General features: G+C 45.3%; 1 protein-coding gene across 7 annotated transcripts in view; it reads left to right on the top strand.

The window, feature by feature from the left end:
- Window positions 1-20,538, top strand: part of DSCAM (DS cell adhesion molecule) — a 635,668-nt gene that overhangs the window by 563,927 nt on the left and 51,203 nt on the right. For all 7 annotated transcript variants that reach the window (XM_068270401.1, XM_068270399.1, XM_068270402.1 and 4 more), the window contains one exon: window positions 8,776-8,925. In XM_068270401.1, coding sequence (XP_068126502.1) covers window positions 8,776-8,925 — 150 coding nt within the window. The remainder of the gene's footprint in view (window positions 1-8,775; window positions 8,926-20,538) is intronic.

The raw sequence follows: 20,538 nt of genomic DNA, 5'->3' as shown, positions 1-20,538 counted from the left end.
GGCCACATGTGTTGGCTGTGGGCCTGTGGCTCACTAACCAGCACACCGCATTCCAGCACTGTTAGAAGAGTGACATCAGCGCTTGAACGTGGGAAGCAGATGAGTAAGCCCGCTACAGCTTTCTATACTGAGGCACCACCTATATTTGACTACAGGCTACTTATACCGGGCCAGAACCTATACCTGGCTACCTATACTGGGGCTGGAACCACCTACACCTAGCTACCTATACTGGGGCACCATCTATACCTGGCTACCTATACTGAGGGCACCACCTGTACCTGGCTACCTATACTGGGACACCGCCTATACTTATCTACTTATACTGGGGCACCTATAGCTTGCTACCTATACTGGAGGCACCTGTACCTGACTGACCTATACTGGTGCACCACCCATACCAGACTACGTATACTTGGGGCAACTATACCAGGCTACCTATACTTGGGGCAATTATACCAGGCTACCTACACCGGGGCACCACCTATAGTTGAATACCTATACTGGGGCACCTGTATCTTGCTGGACCATACTGGGGCACAAGCTGTACCAGGCTACCTATACTGGGGGCATCTACACCAGGCTACCTATACTGGGGCACCACCTATAGCTGGCTACTTATACTGGGGGAACCTATACCTGACTACCTATACTGGGGGCACTTATGCCTGGATACCTATACTGGGGGCACCTATACCTGGCTAGGGCAGGGGGACGAGCTAAGACAGAAGGGGACAAGAGATAACAAAAGGGAATAAAAGAGGCACAGGGGGAACAGAGGCAGACAAAAGGCACAGGGAGAAAAGAGATGAGAAGGGAACATGAGGTCACACAGATGGATACAAAAGAGGAACAAACAGGTGAGACAGAGGGTGACAAAAGAGGCACAGGAAGAAAAGAGGGGGACAAAGGAGAACGGATAGAGGATAAGAACGGACCTACAAGTCCCTATCTCATTTGTTAACCGGGGACTACCAGTATTTTGCTAGTATTTGGCTCCACCCACAACTTATGATGATCACGCCCACTTTTGCCACATCACGCTGTGCATGCCGCTTTCTTCAGTGTCAGAGCCATGCAAGTCTTTCGCCGCAGCGCACTTCGCGCATTGACACGGGGTGGGGTGGCTAGTTGGCGGGCACAGCAACCAGTGCGTGGGCTCGGGGAGGGGGGCCCAGACCTGATGATGTGTGAGGGGCCCCAACATTTCTGATGGCGGCCCTGCCTGAACCAATTAAAATTATTTAAAATAAACACATGATGTACCTGAAAATCAATATTACATACTTACCTTGCTGTCAGTTCCTCTCAGAAGCTCATTATTTTCTTCTTACAAGGATTCCTTCTAGTTCTGACAAGATTTTGTCAGAACTAAAATAGATCAGTTGCTGTCAATTACATATGAGTTGCTATCAGTTCGACAACTGATGAGCAAGGTAATGCCCATGTTTCCCTATGGCTCAAGTGGGCGATATTACAGTTTAACAATGTGCTGACCAGGAAGCTGTTATGGGGTAATAGCCATTTTCAAAATGGAGGACGGAGAATTGCATTGATCACAGTATACAAACAGGATGCAGGAGAGGAGAAAGAGAGCGATGAATAGACTACATGGGAGGTAAGTATGAACTGTGTATGCGTATTTTAATTTTCGGTTTAGGTTCACTTTAAATGGTCAGGACAATGGTCATGACATCACACTGTGGGAGGGGTTTAACTACAATGTCAGCCGCACAGACCCCACGATGATCTATTGGATAAAAGGTAATGATGTCTCATGGGAAAAGGGGCATCAGCTACAGATTGGAATGAAATTCAATCCTAGGTTAAAGTTCCTCTTTAACTAATATGAAATTTGATTTACACAGACCGCACTTGAGCACAACCTTGGCATACATTAACCATTTCACAACTGAGGGGTTTTACCCCTGAAACACCAGCGCGATTTTTCCCTTTCAGCGCTGCTTCCATTACTGTACTGATGTACTATGATTGGTTATTGGGGACTGGAGAGTCCCCATAACCAATCATTGTACTGCAGAGCCGGGGTGTGTGTGTGTGCGCGCGCGGGTCGCGGGGGCGCGCGATCGCGGGCTGCAAGTTTGTTTACCTTGCATTGTTTTGAATGAAGACGGCATTTGTTTGAAGCCGTCTTCATTCTACTCGCAATCGGCGAGGCTAATTGGATTTAGGAACGCTTGTTCCTAACATCCAATTAGTAACCTGCTGTGCGGGCTGGCTGGAGTGTGCGCGAGAGTTCCCCGCCCACTCCCAGCCAGTAAACAAACAAGTGCGCCTTTCTCCGTCCCTGGGGGTGAAGCGGTGCGCAGAGGGACGGAGAAATTTAGCACTGGGGGGGTGAAGTGGTTAAGAATCTGCTGTATGCAACATGTAGCAATTATCTTTGTTAGAACAAGGCAATGGCAGCTTTCATACTCTGAGCAAGACTCCATGCATGGCAGAAACGACAGTCTTGAGCGGAAGCCTTCTTTAGTGGCCAGAGTCTTTAGGAAGCTACTCAGTCATCTGAAGAGAAATACGGGCTGCAGGATTGATCACATGGAAGGGGTTAAGCATGCCCTGGCAGACTTGGCAGAGTTACCTTTCCTTGGCACATGATCAGACTTCTAACCTGCTAGCATGGAAAAGGCGGATTTCAGGCTCGGCCTGTCTGCTGCCTTGTTTGGGCAAAGTATGCAAACAAGCAGAGTCTGCAGGATTTCATGTACTCCGGAGCAGCCTGCTTGTCACATCAAGGCCTTAATGGCTGCAGCACATCTTCATGACACACGCACTTACACTGTTTAAGTAAAGCCGGAGCATCTGGAGAAGAAATATTGTCTCAGTGTCCTCCTGGTTTCCGAATGCTCAGATCTGACCTTGGTGTACACCTGCTGCCTGCACAGCTCCTGGAGGCAGAGATGAAATAAGATGTAATGGGGCCCTAGGCAAGGTAGTAGATTTGTCGCTACCTTTTGGTAAGCTGAAATGGAGAGAGGTCAGAGAAGGTGCCAGGTGGGCCACTTGACACCCACTAGGCCACAAGCACCTGCCAAGGTTGCCTGGTGGACAATCCTGCTCTGCCTGCTGCAGGATGCCTTCCGCTGTGTTTCCTGGGTAACAGCACATGAAGGGAGATCTGCTTGTCTTATTAAAGGACAACTGAAGTGAGAGGGATATGGAGGCTGCCATATTTATTTACTTTTAAAGTGAACCTAAAGTCAGGATGAAAAAATTAGTTTAACTCACCTGGGGCTTTCATCAGCCCCCTGAAGCTGATCGGTGCCCACGCTGACTCCATCAGATGTCCCTGGACCGGCCGGCGGCGACTTCCGGTTTCGCCGTCACCGGCCGACAGGCTGGGAACGCGAGTTATTCTTCACGTTCCCAGCCAGAATATCGTACCCTATGCTGCTATTGCAATATAGCTTCTTTGGTGATCTAGATTGGGCCAAATATGATGCAAAGTGGGGAAACCACTTGAGGGCCAAATTTAATGGCTCTGAGGGCCAGATTTGGCCCCCGGGCCGGAGTTTGACATGTATGCTCTAAAGGGTGTCTGTTAATTTGAGGAGGTAAGAAGGCCCTTGGCTGGTGTGGGGCTGATCTCCTGGTAGTTATGCCATGAAACATATGAAGCTCCATAGGCTTGTACTGTAGTGGGCTGCTCTGCTGTTTACTAAACCATGGCGCAGCATGTGTCCAGTATTGGGCTTTACATTCAAGCATCAAAGCAATTAGTGGAACTGGTTCATTACCCTATATGAATTCATATTCCCCTCCAGGGGCTTAACCTAGGGAGCAGCACCTGCAATCGCAGGGGGCCCAGGGCAGTGAGGCAGTGAGTCCCTCCTCCAGATCAGGTGTTTTTGCGGCTACACTGGCTATGGGTGTGAAGATCATGATTACATTTGCTTTATGACCATTGCAAGATGGTCTCCCAGGCTGTAAGGGGCAGTGAAGGAACATTGGGAGGCCCTAGCATAGTTCTGCTGGGCGCTCCATGATTTGTAGTTATGTCCCTGTTCCCCTCCTCCCTCTACTCAAGTCCTCAGCTGACACCCCAGTGGAATATTCCCTATGGACTGTAATTTGTCTGACCTCTGTGTGACTTATTACTGTGGATCTGCAGAGCAAGTTTCACATTTCCAAACTGAACTGTATTTCAAAGAATGTGCCGATCTGTGATCAAAACTCACGCTGTATATAGAGCTGTGTGTGTACACATTCCTCCACTCCGGAGTCAGAGATCAGCCATCATCCCACAAGACAGAAGATTCTGCTTCAATTAACACAGTGCAGTGGTGCCCTCTCTGCAATATGCTGAGGATTTTCTGTTGTTATTCTGCTAATGGCCTCACAGATCACATCCAGGCCTGTGTTAGTTTCTCTCCTCCCCCATTTAATGGGTTTGCTTATGTTGGTAAGCAAAGTGGTCCAAATGCCTTGGCCAAGCCTTTAAAGCAAAATTTCACTTTTCACAAGGAAAAATCGAATTTTCTGCAGTTTGGCTTTGAACTTAGCAGGATTAATATTAGCAAATGTAATTTTTGATTCTTAAAGTGGATCTGAACTCTTGCACAGGACAGATAAAAAACACAGAGAAACACACCCTGTATGTATTTAGAGAGTTTAGCCTGTCTAATTCCCCCTCATCTGTGACTAATCACAAGTATAATTTGATCCCTTAGTTGGGTCAGCTCAGGAATCTCGGCAGAGCAGCTAATTCGTCAACACAAGATGTTAACCCCATGTCTGCTTCTATGAAAGCAGGAAGTAGATGCACGGCAGATTTATTGCAGGATTTCTATCAGCTGTAACAAAGAAACATTTTTCTTGAAAGGTTATTTATGCTGTTGTTTATCTCTTAGAGCAGAGAGGAAGTTCTGTCTGCAGATCCACTTTACCTTGACTGTCTGAGCGTATACAACCACTAGCAGGGGCGGACATAGGCCATGCAAGCCTTGCAGCTGCACAGGGGCCCCACGGTCTATGGGGTCCATGGAGTAACATCACAGGCCCAGATTATCCTCTGTTTGTGTATGTGTCAGCTCCCAGCCCATTCAGAAGCTGTCTCTCCGTCCCGGTGTCACTCACCTCCATGTAGCAAGTTTTCCTTCCATGCTACTCTCCCCCATGTGGCAAAATACAGCCTGGGTTCACATACTGTTATGTTATTGACACTTTTTTGATCCACCCATGATCTTATGCCCCGCCTATTTGCATGGGGCCCCCTACATTTATTTTTCACAGGGGCTTTATCTGCCACTGAAGCTATTGTAATGATAACCTAGAAGCAAATATTAAGCACGCTGTATTAACCAGCTTTAATTGCTTGATTAGTTCTAGTCGAGGTTTCCAGCCCTCTGTACCTAATCACTGAAACATGCAGAATGATCAGCTTGAAACGGACTTATTGGTTATAGGATTAACTTTCTTTACTTGGGCAGCATGGTGGCGGTGAGGTTAGCACTTTTGCCTTGCAGCGCTGGGTCCCCAGTTCACATCCCAGCCAGGGCGCTATCTGCATGGAGTTTGTATGTTCTTCCCATGTCCGCATGAGTTCCCTCCAGCACTCCAGTTTCCTCCCACATGATCCCAAAAAACATACAGATAAGTTAATTGGCTTTCCCCTAAAATTGGCCCTAGACTACGATACATACACTACACGATGCATACATAGACCTATGGTAGGGATTAGATTGTGAGCCCCTCTGAGGACCAATTAAATGACAAGACCGTATACTCTGTACAGCATTGTAGAAAATGTCGGCACTCTATAAATTACTAAATAATATTCCCTTCACTCCATTAATTCCACCGGTTTCCAAAAAGCCACTGACTTTCTTTGCAGCAGGAAACACCTTTTGTTGATTAAAACAACAACATAATGTAATCTGCACACCTCATATGATCACCCTTTGTGAAAGAAAGACAAACCATTTTCACTCATGGGGGAGAATAGGAGGGGGAAAAAACACCTGCCTGCAGGCCCAGGTGCTCCACCCTCTCTCCCCTGCTCACCAAATGTCAGATGCAGTGTCTGCTTGTAACACCTTTTCCACCTTCTCCAGATATCTGCTGCAACATGAGCTCAGAGCTATCACCAGACTTCCAGCGTCCTTCTCTTATATCACCTCAAAGAGAAGCATCCAGCATTTGTAAAACTGTATTTAGTATTAAAAGAAAAAAACAGTAATGCTCGTACATTTAAAATGCCTATCCATTTTCCCTCACGAGTGGATTGCAGCGTCCCGCTGGTCCCTCTCAATGCGCTCTGCTCTGCGTGATCCAGCGTGTATGACCTTGGCTCCTCCCTACCGGTTTCGTCATATCATGACTCATCAGGGGGTCATGTACGCGGTTTCCTATTTAATATAGGAATAAATAAATAATAAATAATAATATATCTATATTAAATAGCACATTGTGTGCACAAGTTAGTTCCATCAAGAAAGGGTACAATGGTAATGTTAACAACTAATTTGGCACTGCTGATTAGCATAACAAAGGGAACCTAAATAGCACATTGATGACATGGCAGCTGCTTTTAATGTGCTTATTAATAAGCAATTATTTTACATTTGGTCTTTCTTGATTGCTTTAATTCTTTGGGGGGGAGGGGGTGCAGAGGCACCAAAATGGACAGAAACAGATGTGTCTTAAAGCGAAGGCTGCAGGTCACATGTACTGTATATTTTGCATGGTGTGGAGGTGCTGAAATGTGGTGTGTCTCTCGGCACCAGTGTGTGATTGTAAAGCTAACCATACATCTAGCAATTCTGATTCAATCAACTTTATTTAGGAACCGACTTCAGTATGGTGGATCGAAAGTCGATGCACTATTGTCCCACACACTACAGACGATATCCTATGTGATTCACCTACACATTCGATCTGACTGATGTTGTGTCTCCTTGCTCTGAATGCAAAAATCGATTCAGAGTGGATCGAATGACATATGAACAGTAGCCGATTCCCGTGCGATCGACCAATAGCTTGCATCCTGCTCGATTTACTAAGCTGGTCAATTTGACATGAATAGTTAGTGTAGTTTATATTGTAGCGCTGTGTAAACCATGGTAGCTCTCTTCAGTTACTCTCCTGTAGGTCCACACTCCCCTTTGCTGTGGTGTAATTCACCTGTATTTGCACTCACATGCATAAACAGAAAAAAGGGGAGGGATCCACAAAGCTGTCCACAAAGCTTTAATAAAAATAGTAGACATAAATAAACATATGGGGTCACTCCTATTCTATCTAGGATCTCCCTCGGCTGTATTGACTTCCCACACCAGTGGTACTCTGGACCCACACACTACTGCGATCACGCTGCCCACTCTCGTCCCAACTAGTTTCGTTTCTTGCTGTCCTCAGGGGATACGAGAGCGGGCAGGCAACGGGTGCTTTATTTAAAGTAAATTACCTTCTGATGGCTTCAGAGAGAGTGACGCCGCCATCTTCGGTGCTCGCAAATGTCCCGGCGTCACTTCCTGTTTGGCGGCCATCTTGTTTCCGGTCGGCGGTGGATTATTTGCGTTCCACCGCCGGCAGAAGACAGTACTGGAGGGAAGAATTTCCCCTCACGTATTACAATGCGGGATACTAAGCGAAAGTTACTGTAAATTCGCTATACGTCGTTAACTAAAAAATGCCATCATTAAAAAGGAATGGAATATTAATAAATATACGGCGGGGAAGCCATTGCCTGTGGACAGTCCGTAACAATAAAAAATCACATAATTATACATAAATGTACAATGTAAATAGAAATGCTCTCTACACAGAATAAACCTGATAAAACTAATACATGTAATAAAATGACAATCACCAGTGGTATGTTCTCTATATCAGTAATATGCAATGCAATATACTATTCGACATGACATCAGTCACTTTTGATGATTAGGAATTCTGGAACACACTCGATTCTCTCTCGATTCTATCGAGTGGTCGATCATACAGCCAAATCGCTAAACGTATGGCTACCTTTAGCCTCTGTGTGACATAGGGGGTGCTAGACCCCTGCCATGGAAGTATCAGACAATCCGCACCACATCAGTACTTTGTTCAGTAAGGGCCCTGAGCCCACTACACGCAGATTGGATGCAGAATGGATGCAGAAAAACTGATTCCAATGAATGCCTATGGGGAAATCTGCATCAGAAAAATCGTGTTTAGTGGAAACAGGCCCATAGGCATTCATTGGAGTCAGTTTCTCTGCATCCATTCTGCATCCAATCTGCATGTAGTGGAAACACTCCCTTAGGGCATGAGCCCACTGCTGCGTTTATAAAAACACATACGTTTTTCATGCGGTTTCAATACGTTTTACTAAACACAATTTAAAAACGCATGTGTTTTTATAAACGCAGTAGTGGGCTCAGGCCCTCAAGCACTTTTGTAGGGAATTAGTGTGCGGTTTGATCCCATAGGGATGGCATGTTCTGTTGTGCCAATAGGTAATCCTTTAGCAATGGATATTCTATCTGCTTGGATAGAGATTTTTCCTCGTTTGCCTCATAAGTTGCTTTCACATCATCTCCTCCCTTCCTACAGCCAAGATTTATAGACAAGCAATCCACTCTATTTTTACACCCGTCTAATATGCCAGGGTTGCAAGAGGCTTGGCGTTAAATACTCCTTTTAATCAATGCGGGTGCAGGGCTTTAAATCAGCAGACAGCTAGCTTTGTGTTATGCTGGCATTAAAGTTTTAAGCCTCTAAACGGCCCCTTATATCTTCCACTCACATTAAATCTCCTCTTCCTTCCAGATGACAGATCGACGGTGCTATTGACTGATGCCGACTTTGGCGAGTCATCAAAACAGAAGTCGTTAACTGTGACTCACACAGTGCATTACCAGTCCGTCTCGCAGGCTACGGGGCCGCTGGTGGATGTTTCTGATGCTCGGCCTGGGACAAGTGAGTAGACATTTATCAAATCTTATTTCTGGCTTTGTTCCTTAGGTATGGTTCTAACTCACCAGTCAGTTCAAAGTAAACAATAATAAAAATGTGATTTTGTTTTGTATGTTATTTCACCACTTCTGTACCAGCAGTTTCTGGCCCCTTATGGGACCACTGACGTCACGCCGCACGCACACGCCGTTCAACCGTCGCCGCCAGGTTCTTTACTCTGCCATTGCTATGATACCAGAGCTCCCAGAGCCGGTCAGGAGTTGATTTCATTGGCTCCTGACCCTGTGATCAATGTGAACCAATGGGATTGGCTCACAATGATCACAGGGTCAGGAGCCAATGAATTCGGCTTCTGACCTTCTTGGGGAGATCTACCATCATACCGACAGCAGAGCGAGGGGGCTGCAGTGGCAAGAGAGCACCGCGATCGGAGGGAGCATGCGGGGGGGGGGGGGGATTTACTTGAAATCTACATCCTGGCAGGGATAACAGGTGCCAAAATATATCACTGGCTTGAACATGACTTATGCACATTATATCTGAACTCAAGGCTACCTATTGGGTGGAGGCTCCCAAAATATACAGAATTAAAACAGTTTAATAGGAGATGTAATGTTGGCTTACCTCTCTCGGAGATACACATCAGGCGTATGGAGTGGAATATTACAACGTTATTGCACAAAACTGCAGAGAAGATGCGTTTTGCTGATCTCTCCTGTTTCTTCAGGTCACGGGAGCTGCCATCTTGCTGGTGATGTCAGCAGTATGCAGTTACTGCACCACCAGGGCTGTAACAGTAAAACGATGTATAGACTGACACCATACAGTAAAATAAGCTCTTTATTGAATGGTTAAAGGAGTTCTTTCTCAAATGAGGAAAAAAATAAAAAGTGGTCTATGCATAAACTATTAAACATCCTTCTAAAATAGTGTAACAAGTTTAAAAAAAAAAAAATGAATGGTTTCATCAATGCAACATGTAATGTAAACAGTGACCGATGACGGACTGGGAGGCTAATCCATTTGTTAGGGGTGTTTTGAATTTTTTACTTTCATTTTACAACCATAACTCCTGCCTACCTAGTTTTCAGTGGTATAATCCACTGCCAGCAGGAATCGCTGTTATAGCTATAACTGCTGAGCTCAGCTGAGCTCCTCAATATGCGTTTACATTGTTGCTAAGCAACCAGATGCAGGAGCAGGGAGTGTTTGTAAAAAGAGTCATAAGCTGCTGGGAGAATCAGACAGAATCAGACATGTCCGATTCATGATTCGATTCAATTCGAATCATGAATTGGACATGTCAGATTGAATCAAATCGAATCAATGAATCAAATCAAATTGAATCGAAACTGACAAAGAATCATATGGTGTAGATGGGACTGATTCTGTCTGATTCTCCCAGCAGCTTATGACTCTTTGTACAAATGACTCCCTGCTCCTGCCTTCTGGTTGCTTAGCAACAATCTAAACACATATTGAGGAGCTCAATAGAGCTCAGCCTTTATAGCTATAACGGGATTCCTGCAGGCAGTGGATTATACCACTGAAAACTAGGTAAACAGGAGTAAGGCCTCTTGCACACTGCTTGCGATTCCGATTCAGATTCCGCTTTTTAATCAGTTTTTACATCCGATTCAGATTCCGATTTGCAGTGTGCAGGGAGCAAACTGCAAATCGGAATCGGAATCGGATGTAAAAACTGATTAAAAAGCGGAATCTGAATCGGAATCGCGTGCAGTGTGCAAGAGGCCTTATGGTTGTGAAATGAAAGTAAAAAAAAAAAACACCCGTAACAAATGGATTAGCCTCCCAGTCCGTCATCCGTCACTGTTTACATTACATGTTGTATTGATGAAACCATTCATTTTTTTTTAAAAAACTTTTTACACTATTTTAGAAGGATGTTTAATAGTTTATGCATAAACCACTTTTTATTTTTTTCCTCATTCGCGAAAGAACTCCTTTAAAAAGTATTATGCTTTTGTCCTTTTGTGAGATTATTTGATTTGTGGTTGCACTTTGAGCTTGAGCCACCCTGAAATGGACTCGCCTTGAAATGACTCGGTCAAAATGGCTTATACTGTAGGACACTTTCAATAAGTGTTGTATTTACAAAGGGCTTTTATGGCTAACCCACCTCATTATTTACTGCTATTCCAATAACTTCCCCTAACCAATAAGCCTCACTAAACCTACATATAGATAAATCTACTTACCATTCTTAACCCTTGCCCATCCTAACTGGATAAATTAGCTACACTTTTATAAAGAAGTGACGGCTGGGTTGCTTTGGCGTGGCTCTTGTCTTAGGCTTTCTCAACCAGGGAACCTTGGAACCTTGGTTCCTTGAGGTCTTTGCAGGGGTTCCCTGGCAATTCCTACTCCCATGACAATGGTGAGCTGAGAACGTTTCAAAAGTACCTCTTTGGCTCCTTTGAGTCCTCTTTATTGTTCTATGATCGCCCCGAATGTATGTGGTAGGGGTGTGTGGCGGGGGGGTGGTGGAGTATACTAGAGCATATTATAATAGGGTGTACTGTTTTAAGAAGCAATAAATCAGAGGTAAGAGTAATAATGAGCACATTACTAAAAAGCAATAGAATAGGGAGGCAGTATACTGAGTGGCAGCATAATAAGGGGTAGTGTAATAAAGAGTACTGTTATCAGGAATCAGGAATTCTTTATTTCGCCAAGCATGACTGGGTCATGCCCGAAATTGGGTTTGGCACAGTACATATAGCTCAAGAGGAGACAACAATAGGTTGCATAGAACAGCAGAACAGAGTTAACACTACACTTTTACACAGAGGACAAGCAATTACATTTACAATTACATTATTGCACTTTACATTTGCATTACATGCTAGAGCAGCAATTTTACGTTGCCCGTAACAGTTCTGAAAAGTCATAGAATGGACTATCATCAATTAGTTTTGTGTCAATTAGTTCTTGTGTGCTGGTGGGAGTATGTGGAGGGAATTAATGAGGCTAACGGCCGAGGGAAAGAAAGAGTTGTGTGTGTCTGGCAGTCCTTGTGGAAATGGCTCGAAGTCTCCGTCCTAGTGGGAGCTGACAGAAGTAGCGGTGGCCCGGGTGAGCAGGATCGTTAGCGATCCTCAGCGCCCTCGATCTCAGCCTTCTCTTGTGTAGGAGGTCCAGTGAGGGGAGCACTATAATTGTGGGGTCTATCGCATGAAACACTAACATGCACTAGAATAATAGGAAACACTGTAAGTAAGAAACAGCAAGGCTGTGACAATCAGCAACCACACCCGCTTTAGAAGACCATGTAGCCTGCAAAATAAATCCCCACTCCCCCACTATTACAGGGGGTTCCTTAAGGTCCATAAATTATTTGAGGGGTTCCCTCAGAGTAGAAATGTTGAGGAAATCTGTCTTAGATGAACTGCAATGCAAACTGCTGCTATGGTGGCGGATACATCCACCTGTATTATCCATGTTCTCACTTTCCAAATTAAATCAATATATTTGCTGATTAAAGTGGCTCAAGCACCCACTGCTAATTAATGTAAAGTACAGTAGGGTTGCAATTAATGAACTTTATGGTTGCTATTTTTTGTTTGCCACACACACTCCGCTTACATGTGAGGAGGACACTCTGTGCCAGCTGGATTGCAGGTACTGGTACTGATGGGGTGGAAGTGGGCCAGACATCAGTCAAGCAGAGGTACTGTGCTGTGGGGGCAGACTGGACACTTCCACAACGATGATAGCTAAGAAGGAGTGGGCAGGGCTGAGCTCTCGGATTCCGAATTTCGAGTTTGCCATCGGAATTTGGCAGTTCCGAGTAAGCACTCGAAACTCGAAAATTCTGCAATTCCGAGTACCGATTTCGTGTTTACATTGAAGTCAATTGTGCTAAATTCCGTGGTGAATTGTGAAGCCCCCTTATATGCTATCATCACCATTTGGCATGTATATTAAGCAGATGAGTAGGAACATGGTAAAAAAAAATTTTTGTGAAAAGAGCTTATAGTTTTTGAAATAAACGATTTTAAATTTTCATAGGAAAAATGTTTTTTTAACTGTGTAAAATGACACTGCTGCAGAGCAGGTTACTGCATTCCGAGTTCTGTATACATATTGTATACATTTCATGAAAACAGACAGCGTGGGGTCCCCCCTCCCAAGCCTCCTTAACCCCTTGTCCCCCATGCAGGCTGGGATAACCAGAATGCGGAGCCCCGGCCACGTGGGGCTTCGCACCCTGAGCTATACCAGCCCACATGGTCCATGGCATGGGGGGGGGGCTCTGGAGGAGAGGGGCGGCCAACCTCCCCCTCTCCCCCAGAGCCCTTGTCCAATCCATGGACAATGGGCTCTTCCCCACCTCCGGTGCCCCAGGAGGAGGTGGGGGCCGCCGACGTCCTGGGGGGTTCATGGTGCCATCCGGGGTTCCCCTTTAACAAGCGGACCCCGGAAGCCGCCCCCTCCCCAGGAGAAATGAGTATAGGGGTACACGGTACCCCTTACCCATTTCAGCAGAGTTAAAAAAAGAAATAAAAACACGACAACGAAAAAAGTCCTTTATTGTTCTAAATTAACCAGGGATACTTACCTTGGGATAATCTCACGCCAGTAACCTCAGGAGTGGTCCCACGCCAGTATCCTCTTTGGACATCTCACCACCCTCCCACACTGACTAACTCCCACCACTGAATGGTCACAGTCAGCCTCTGCATCTGTATAGCAGAGGCTGAGAACACGAAAATTTTGCCTTTAAAACAAGAAATTTCGGCAAACAGTGATGCAATCAAAATGGCCACTGGGAAATCCCTGATCGCTGGAGGCCACACTAGAGTGGCGAAACCAGTGATTTTTCACATAGATGGTGGGTCCAGGTGACCAGAGCAGGAGGTGCCCTAATCCTCTGGACCCACCCATTCATGTGAAATAACGCGTATTCTGACACTCTGAGGTGGCCTCCGGGGAACAGGGATTCCCCAGCAGCCATTTTGTTTATGACACTGTTTGCCGAAAATTCTTGTTTTAGCAAACAATTTTCGTGTTTCTAGTTTATGCAATACAGATTGCAGAGGCTGTCTACAGCCATTCATCCCCAGGAGTTCTGCAGGATCGGCAGGTGCGCGGGACCTCCTAAGAGAATAGAGGGGGGCACAGCGTAGGAAGGTGGGAAAGTGGTCACAGAGCGGCGGGGAGGGGGGGAAGCCTCCCCTCCCTCACCTAGGGCCCCCCCTTGCGCACTCCCCCCCACCTCCAGAATTTCAGCCAGCCAGCGGAACGGCTTACTGCGAGCGATAGCTCTGTGTGCCGCTGGTCTGGTATTCTGCACTGACACTGTCCAATCATGCTCTCGCAGTACTTCCTGTGAGAGCGTAATTGGACAATGCAATGCAGGAGACCAGACCAGCAGCGGCACACAGAGCTCTTCTCTCGGTAAGTGATTCCCGCTCGCTGCCGCTGCTGGCTGCAATTTTGGAGGGGGAGCACGGAAGGTTGACCCTAGGTGAGGGAGGGGGGAAGGCTTCCACTCCTCCCTGCCACTCTGTGCCCACTTTCCCACCTTCCTGCGCTGTGCCCCCCTCTATCCTCTTAGGAGATCCGGCGCACCTGCCGATCCTGCAGAACTCCTGGGGATGAATGGCTGTAGACAGCCTCTGCAATCTGTATTGCATAAACTAGAAACATGAAAATTGTTTGCTAAAACAAGAATTTTCGGCAAACAGTGTCATAAACAAAATGTCTGCTGGGGAATCCCCGTTCCCCGGAGGCCACCTCAGAGTGTCAGAATACGCGTTATTTCACATGAATGGGTGGATCCAGGGGATTAGGGCACCTCCTGCTCTGGTCACCTGGACCCACCATCTATGTGAAAAATCACTGGTTTCGCCACTCTGGTGTGGCCTCCAGCGATCGGGGATTTCCCAGTGGCCATTTTGATTGCATCACTGTTTGCCGAAATTTCTTGTTTTAAAGGCAAAATTTTCGTGTTCTCAGCCTCTGCTATACAGATGCAGAGGCTGACTGTGACCATTCAGTGGTGGGAGTTAGTCAGTGTGGGAGGGTGGTGAGATGTCCTAAGAGGATACTGGCGTGAGATTATTGCAAGGTAAGTATCCCTGGTTAATTTAGAACAATAAAGGACTTTTTTCGTTGTCGTGTTTTTATTTCTTTTTTTAACTCTGCTGAAATGGGTAAGGGGTACCGTGTACCCCTATACTCATTTCTCCTGGGGAGGGGGCGGCTTCCGGGGTCCGCTTGTTAAAGGGGAACCCCGGATGGCACCATGAACCCCCCCAGGACGTCGGCGGCCCCCACCTCCTCCTGGGGCACCGGAGGTGGGGAAGAGCCCCTTGTCCATGGATTGGACAAGGGCTCTGGGGGAGAGGGGGAGGTTGGCCGCCCCTCTCCTCCAGAGCCCCCCCATACCATGGACCATGCGGGCTGGTATAGCTCAGGGTGCGAAGCCCCACGTGGCCGGGGCTCCGCATTCTGGCTATCCCAGCCTGCATGGGGGACAAGGGGTTAAGGAGGCTTGGGAGGGGGGACCCCACGCTGTCTGTTTTCATGAAATGTATACAATATGTATACAGAACTCGGAATGCAGTAACCTGTTCTGCAGCAGTGTCATTTTACACAGTTTAAAAAACATTTTTCTTATGAAACTTTGAAATCGATTTGCTCAAAAACTATAAGCTCTTTTCACAATTTTTTTTTTTACCATGTTCCTACTCATCTGCTTAACATACATGCCAAATTTGGTGATGATAGCATGTACGGGGGCTTTACAATTAACCGCAGAAGTTAACACTATTTAATTCAATAGAAATGCACTCGGAACACGAAAATTCGGAACACGAAACTCGGTTTTCGCATGCGGTACACGAAATTTCGACGAAATCGGAATTCAGCTGTTCCGCTCAGCCCTAGGAGTGGGGCCTAAAAGAAAACATTCAGAGAGAGAGCCATATTTTAATTATTACATCCTGGGTGTCCATTATTGTGGGACTTTACTTCCAACACATTGCAGTAATGGAATGGTAGAAGGCGCCCAAAAAAAGAGTGCATGTGGTATATCCAGATTGGAAAAAAAGAATAGGTAGAAAAAAGGAAATCCTACCTTAAATAAGTCGGTATTATAAGGCACAGCACTCGACTTGAGGAAGTGGCTTATGCCATGAAATGCATTGTCATGTAAGTGCACATTAAAGTAGAACATTTTTTGACAAACCATATACGTGAGAATCACTTATTTAAAGCAAACCTAAAGCGGAAAAAAAACAAGTGTCATATTTTGTATTTTCAGTTACATAGCTTTTTATAATATTGCATCATTCTGTCATATTTGCAGTTTAGAAACCACATTCTGTCTTTTAAGCTATAAGACAAAGCAGAAATAATGACCCTTTGTACTTTTCCTTTAATAAAACCTTATTTCAAGCTGTGTCTTACGTTTTTTTGGCTGTTTAAGTGCGTCAGAAAAAAGGACTGTATTCGACCCAGTCGGTTGAAGAGCTCAGAGAAGCTCTTTTGCTTTGATAACAACTGAGGTTTTTTGAACTCTTCCTGTACTGGAAAACATGAGATGTTTTTCTTTGCTACTAATGTTCTATTTCTTAGCTGTACTACTCATACAATTCATTATCTCATGAGTTTATTTTCACTTCAGGTTTGCTTTAAAGAGGAACTTCAGCCTAAACAAACATACTGTCATTAAGTTACATTAGTTATGTTAATTAAAATAGATAGGTAATATAATCTCTTACCCACCCTGATTTAAAAGAGCAGGCAAAGGTTTGAGATTTCATGAAGGCAGACATCTTTTTGGTTGAAAGGAGGTGACAGGGAGCATGAGACACAGTTCCAACAGTCCTGTATCCTGATCACCCCTCCCTGCTGCTAGGCAACGAGGCAACATCAGTAATCCCATCATGCTTTGCACAGCATCAGGGGAAAAATGCCCGGGCAGATTTCTTTGATGGGGCGGAGCTTAGCTTCTAAGCAGCTAAAAATTAGGCTTGGGTATGAAAAAAAAAGTTCTGATGCCGTGAACCTGTTAAAGAAAACCAAGCCTTTTCAGTGCTGCTGAGTAGATTTTTAGTCTGTATGTTCACTTTAAGGTAGGTTCTCCTTTTTTCTACCTTTTTTTTCCAATATGGATATACCACATGCACTCTTTTTAGGGGGGCTCCTCCTACTATTCGTTTACTGTGATTAAAGGGAACCTAAACTGAGAGGGATAAGGATGTTCCTTTTAAACAATACCAGTTACTTGTCAGTCCTGCTGATCTCTTTGTCTGCAGTAGTGACTGAATCACACACCTGAAACAAGCATGCAGCTAATCCAGTCTGACTTCGGTCAGAGAACCTGATCTGCATGCTTGTTCAGGGCCTGTGGCTAAAAGTATTAGAGACACAGGATCAGCAGGAGAGTCAGGCAACTGGTATTATTTTAAGTGGAAAAATCTGTATCCTTCTCAGTTTAGGTTCCCTTTAAGTCCCCCTCCCCCAGATGGGAGAAATCGCTCTACGAGGTGACACCTCCAGAGATGGAATCTTTTGTGGAGTTACGACCACCACAACACATCCACAAGGCCAAATGGGGACAGTCCTCCCCCCCCCCCTCCACCTGATCCCATGAGTGGTTGCCTCCCTTGCAACCCAGCCTTGTGAGTATAACCAATTGAGCTGCTTATTTATTACTTGGTAAGCCTACGATAATACACCAGATTGGGCTCCTGGTGTCCCTGTGTTGTTTTCTCCTCTACAAGCGCTGAAAAGTCTACATGAAATCTACTGGGGGAGATTCCCTGTTCTATTGCTCAGCACACAGCATCAGAGTGTAGCAGTGATCAATGAATTACAGCCAGGCAGTGTGACAGATGAATCTTCCTCCTCTGCCACTTGCTGCAGGAAAATCCAAGCTGCCCTCAACCATTTGTGAATGCAACTTTTTTTCTTCACTGCCCAGCAAAACAATTTTTATCATGTGTTCGTATTTGTATTACGCTGAATTATTAATGCTGATTTTACAATACTGTACATGAAAGCAGAGCCACAACATACATGGCTGACTTAGGTTCACAAAAAAGTCCATCCTTGGGTGGCAGAGAGATACAGGAAGAAAGACAGAGGAGTGACACAGAAATGACACATACAGAGGATCAGCACCAAGTGATGGACAGTGCCCTGTGTTAAATCCGCTTCCTAGTGACACAATCAGGGACGTATTTACCAATAGGCATTGTAGGCAAGTGCCTACAGGCACCTGATGATGGAAAGGCTGCTCTCTCCTCTCCCCAAATGCCTCCCTCCACCTTTTCTATGCAGAGTCTGTAGCAGAGTGTAAATGAGAGGTTACTCAACTGGGTCTCACTCTCATCATTCCACTGACCAGATCTCCCTACAGTTGGGGGCACCTATAGCAACCTGATACTTGGGGACTACTTAATACTGGGAATAACTCTGGCTACATAATACTAAGGGACATCTGTAGCTACCTATGACAGGAAAGGGAACTAAGGGAGAAGCAGGGACAGCCAGAACACTTGTGGTGCAGTTTGGTGGGGGTTTGTAGGTTCATGGAGGGTGAAGTCTAGGGTGCCAGGACATCTGTGCCTATAGGCTCATCTGAGGTAAAGCAGGGCATGGACACCATACTGTATGTTAGATTTCTTACATAAATGTTGTAATATGCCTGTTTAAACATGTTTTGATGTTTGACAATTTGCATTATTGCAGATAGAGTTTAGCATCTTTATATTGCCTCCTCCTCTTGTCAGACAGACTGTACTCACAGAATATAAATGGAATGAATTGCCTTTTTTGCATATGAAAAGATATATATATTCCCAGTGAAACCCTAGGTTTGCTAAGTAGTAGCTGCCATTTACTCAGGTTAGGAGGAGATAAAGCTATAGAGACTGAAACAACCTTGTTATTTGTTGTGATTCTGCCAAGCATGTGTTGTGGCAAGTCGCAGCTTACAGTTTCCCCCTGCATGATGGGAATCCTCTCATCATAACTGCCCGGGTTTCCTAAGAAAGCAGTTCTGGTCGGTGCTGGTACTTCGCTACACCGCTGTCTTCGGTAGTTTGGTGCTGATTTCAATGCCAGCTTTTAGGAGATGTAAATTATTAATGGAGGGGTGCTGAAGCCTAAATGAAGATTTCAGAATGGGAGTAATGGCTAGAGTTAGCTTAGGGTCAGGGGATTTGGGATCAGGGGTTAGTTATGTTGGTTTTTCTATTATGAGGTTAGAACTAGGCATCAGAAAAGGGGTTTTCATTAAAGCCTTTACAGCCTCTTGAAGCTAGTCTAAGCTCACGTTTATTGCTTCCATGATGCTATATCTTATTCTTTGCCGCCCCCTCCTCCTTTTGCCCTCAGTCTTCTCCAGCATAAGAGTCCTCTACAATGAGTCCTGCCTTCTCCTGCCTAATGTGTACAAAGTAGTTCAGCTTCAGCGTTGCTCCTTCCAAAGAACAATCAGGGTTTATTTCTCTAAAGCGGACTTAGACTCTGCTTTAGAGTGAGTGTATTGCACCTCCCGCCCGCCCCTCCCCCTAAAAATAAAAAAAGTTCGATACTTAGCTATGGACAGAGAAGGCTGGATTTAGAGTCTTCCATGTCCTCTCTTGTACCCCTCGTTCCAGCGCCAATACCTCCATTTAAGTTGCCGCCTTACCCGGCTTTGGAATACTGAGTGCTTCTGTTCTGAAGACTGGCGGCTCTGTACTGCCCATGCATAAGTACGCTCACGCATATGCAGTATGGAGCCGCCCATCTTCCATAGCTCTCAGGGACACAAGTGCTTCCAAAGCCTCCCAAGGGCTTACAGACGTGTATTCCACCAGTTGGTTGAGTACGCACAACGTGGGGTGTCAACACTGGAACGAGGGGAGCAAGAGAAAACAGTAAAGGCTATATAGGATCCAAATACTTATACTCACTTTGACTGATTGGAAGTTCTTGCAGTTCAAGGGACTCTCAAAGTCTTCTCCAGAGCCACAATTCGAATACTTTTACAGTAGAGTACATGATTGCCTCTAGTCTGGGAAACCTCTCCCAACCGGTTACCATGGTGATAGCCGCACACCGAATAGTATGGCACCTTGAGCATATGCCATACCTGTCATACCCTACTAGGGTCATACTCAGCTCTGGCAGGTATGCTCTAAGTTTATAAATAAAAGATAACTCTTATTCCAATTCCATTGTAAACATTTGTACAGAATTCTCTGTATGTTTTGTGTGGGGTAATCTCTGCTAGACATGATACTTACAGCAGAGAAGTGTGAACAGTCGGCTAGCAGTTTGCCTGTCACATATTGCAGCATGTGACAGCCTAGGGAAGGGTCAGGCATTGCTGAGGTTGTCTAGACAAAGACCTGTGAAAGCCTGACTTCTCAACATGACAAACTCAAATACTGCACAGCAGGACTCCATTAATTAATCTCACAATTTCCAGCCTGGTAAATTATTTGCATTTCCTTAATCAGCTAGAATTACTTTTAATAATATATTGGGTTATTTTGAAAAGCTCTTAGCTGTATGATTAATTGATTGAATGTCTCAAAAAATCATTTGCAAAATTGAATCAGGAGTTTGCATTTTTTATTCCACTCTGTG

Source organism: Hyperolius riggenbachi, chromosome 2 (genome assembly GCF_040937935.1).
Source record: "Hyperolius riggenbachi isolate aHypRig1 chromosome 2, aHypRig1.pri, whole genome shotgun sequence".
Taxonomy (NCBI): Eukaryota; Metazoa; Chordata; class Amphibia; order Anura; family Hyperoliidae; genus Hyperolius; species Hyperolius riggenbachi.
Note: the sequence above shows the minus strand (reverse complement) of the source record. Positions and strands in the feature narration are given on the sequence as shown.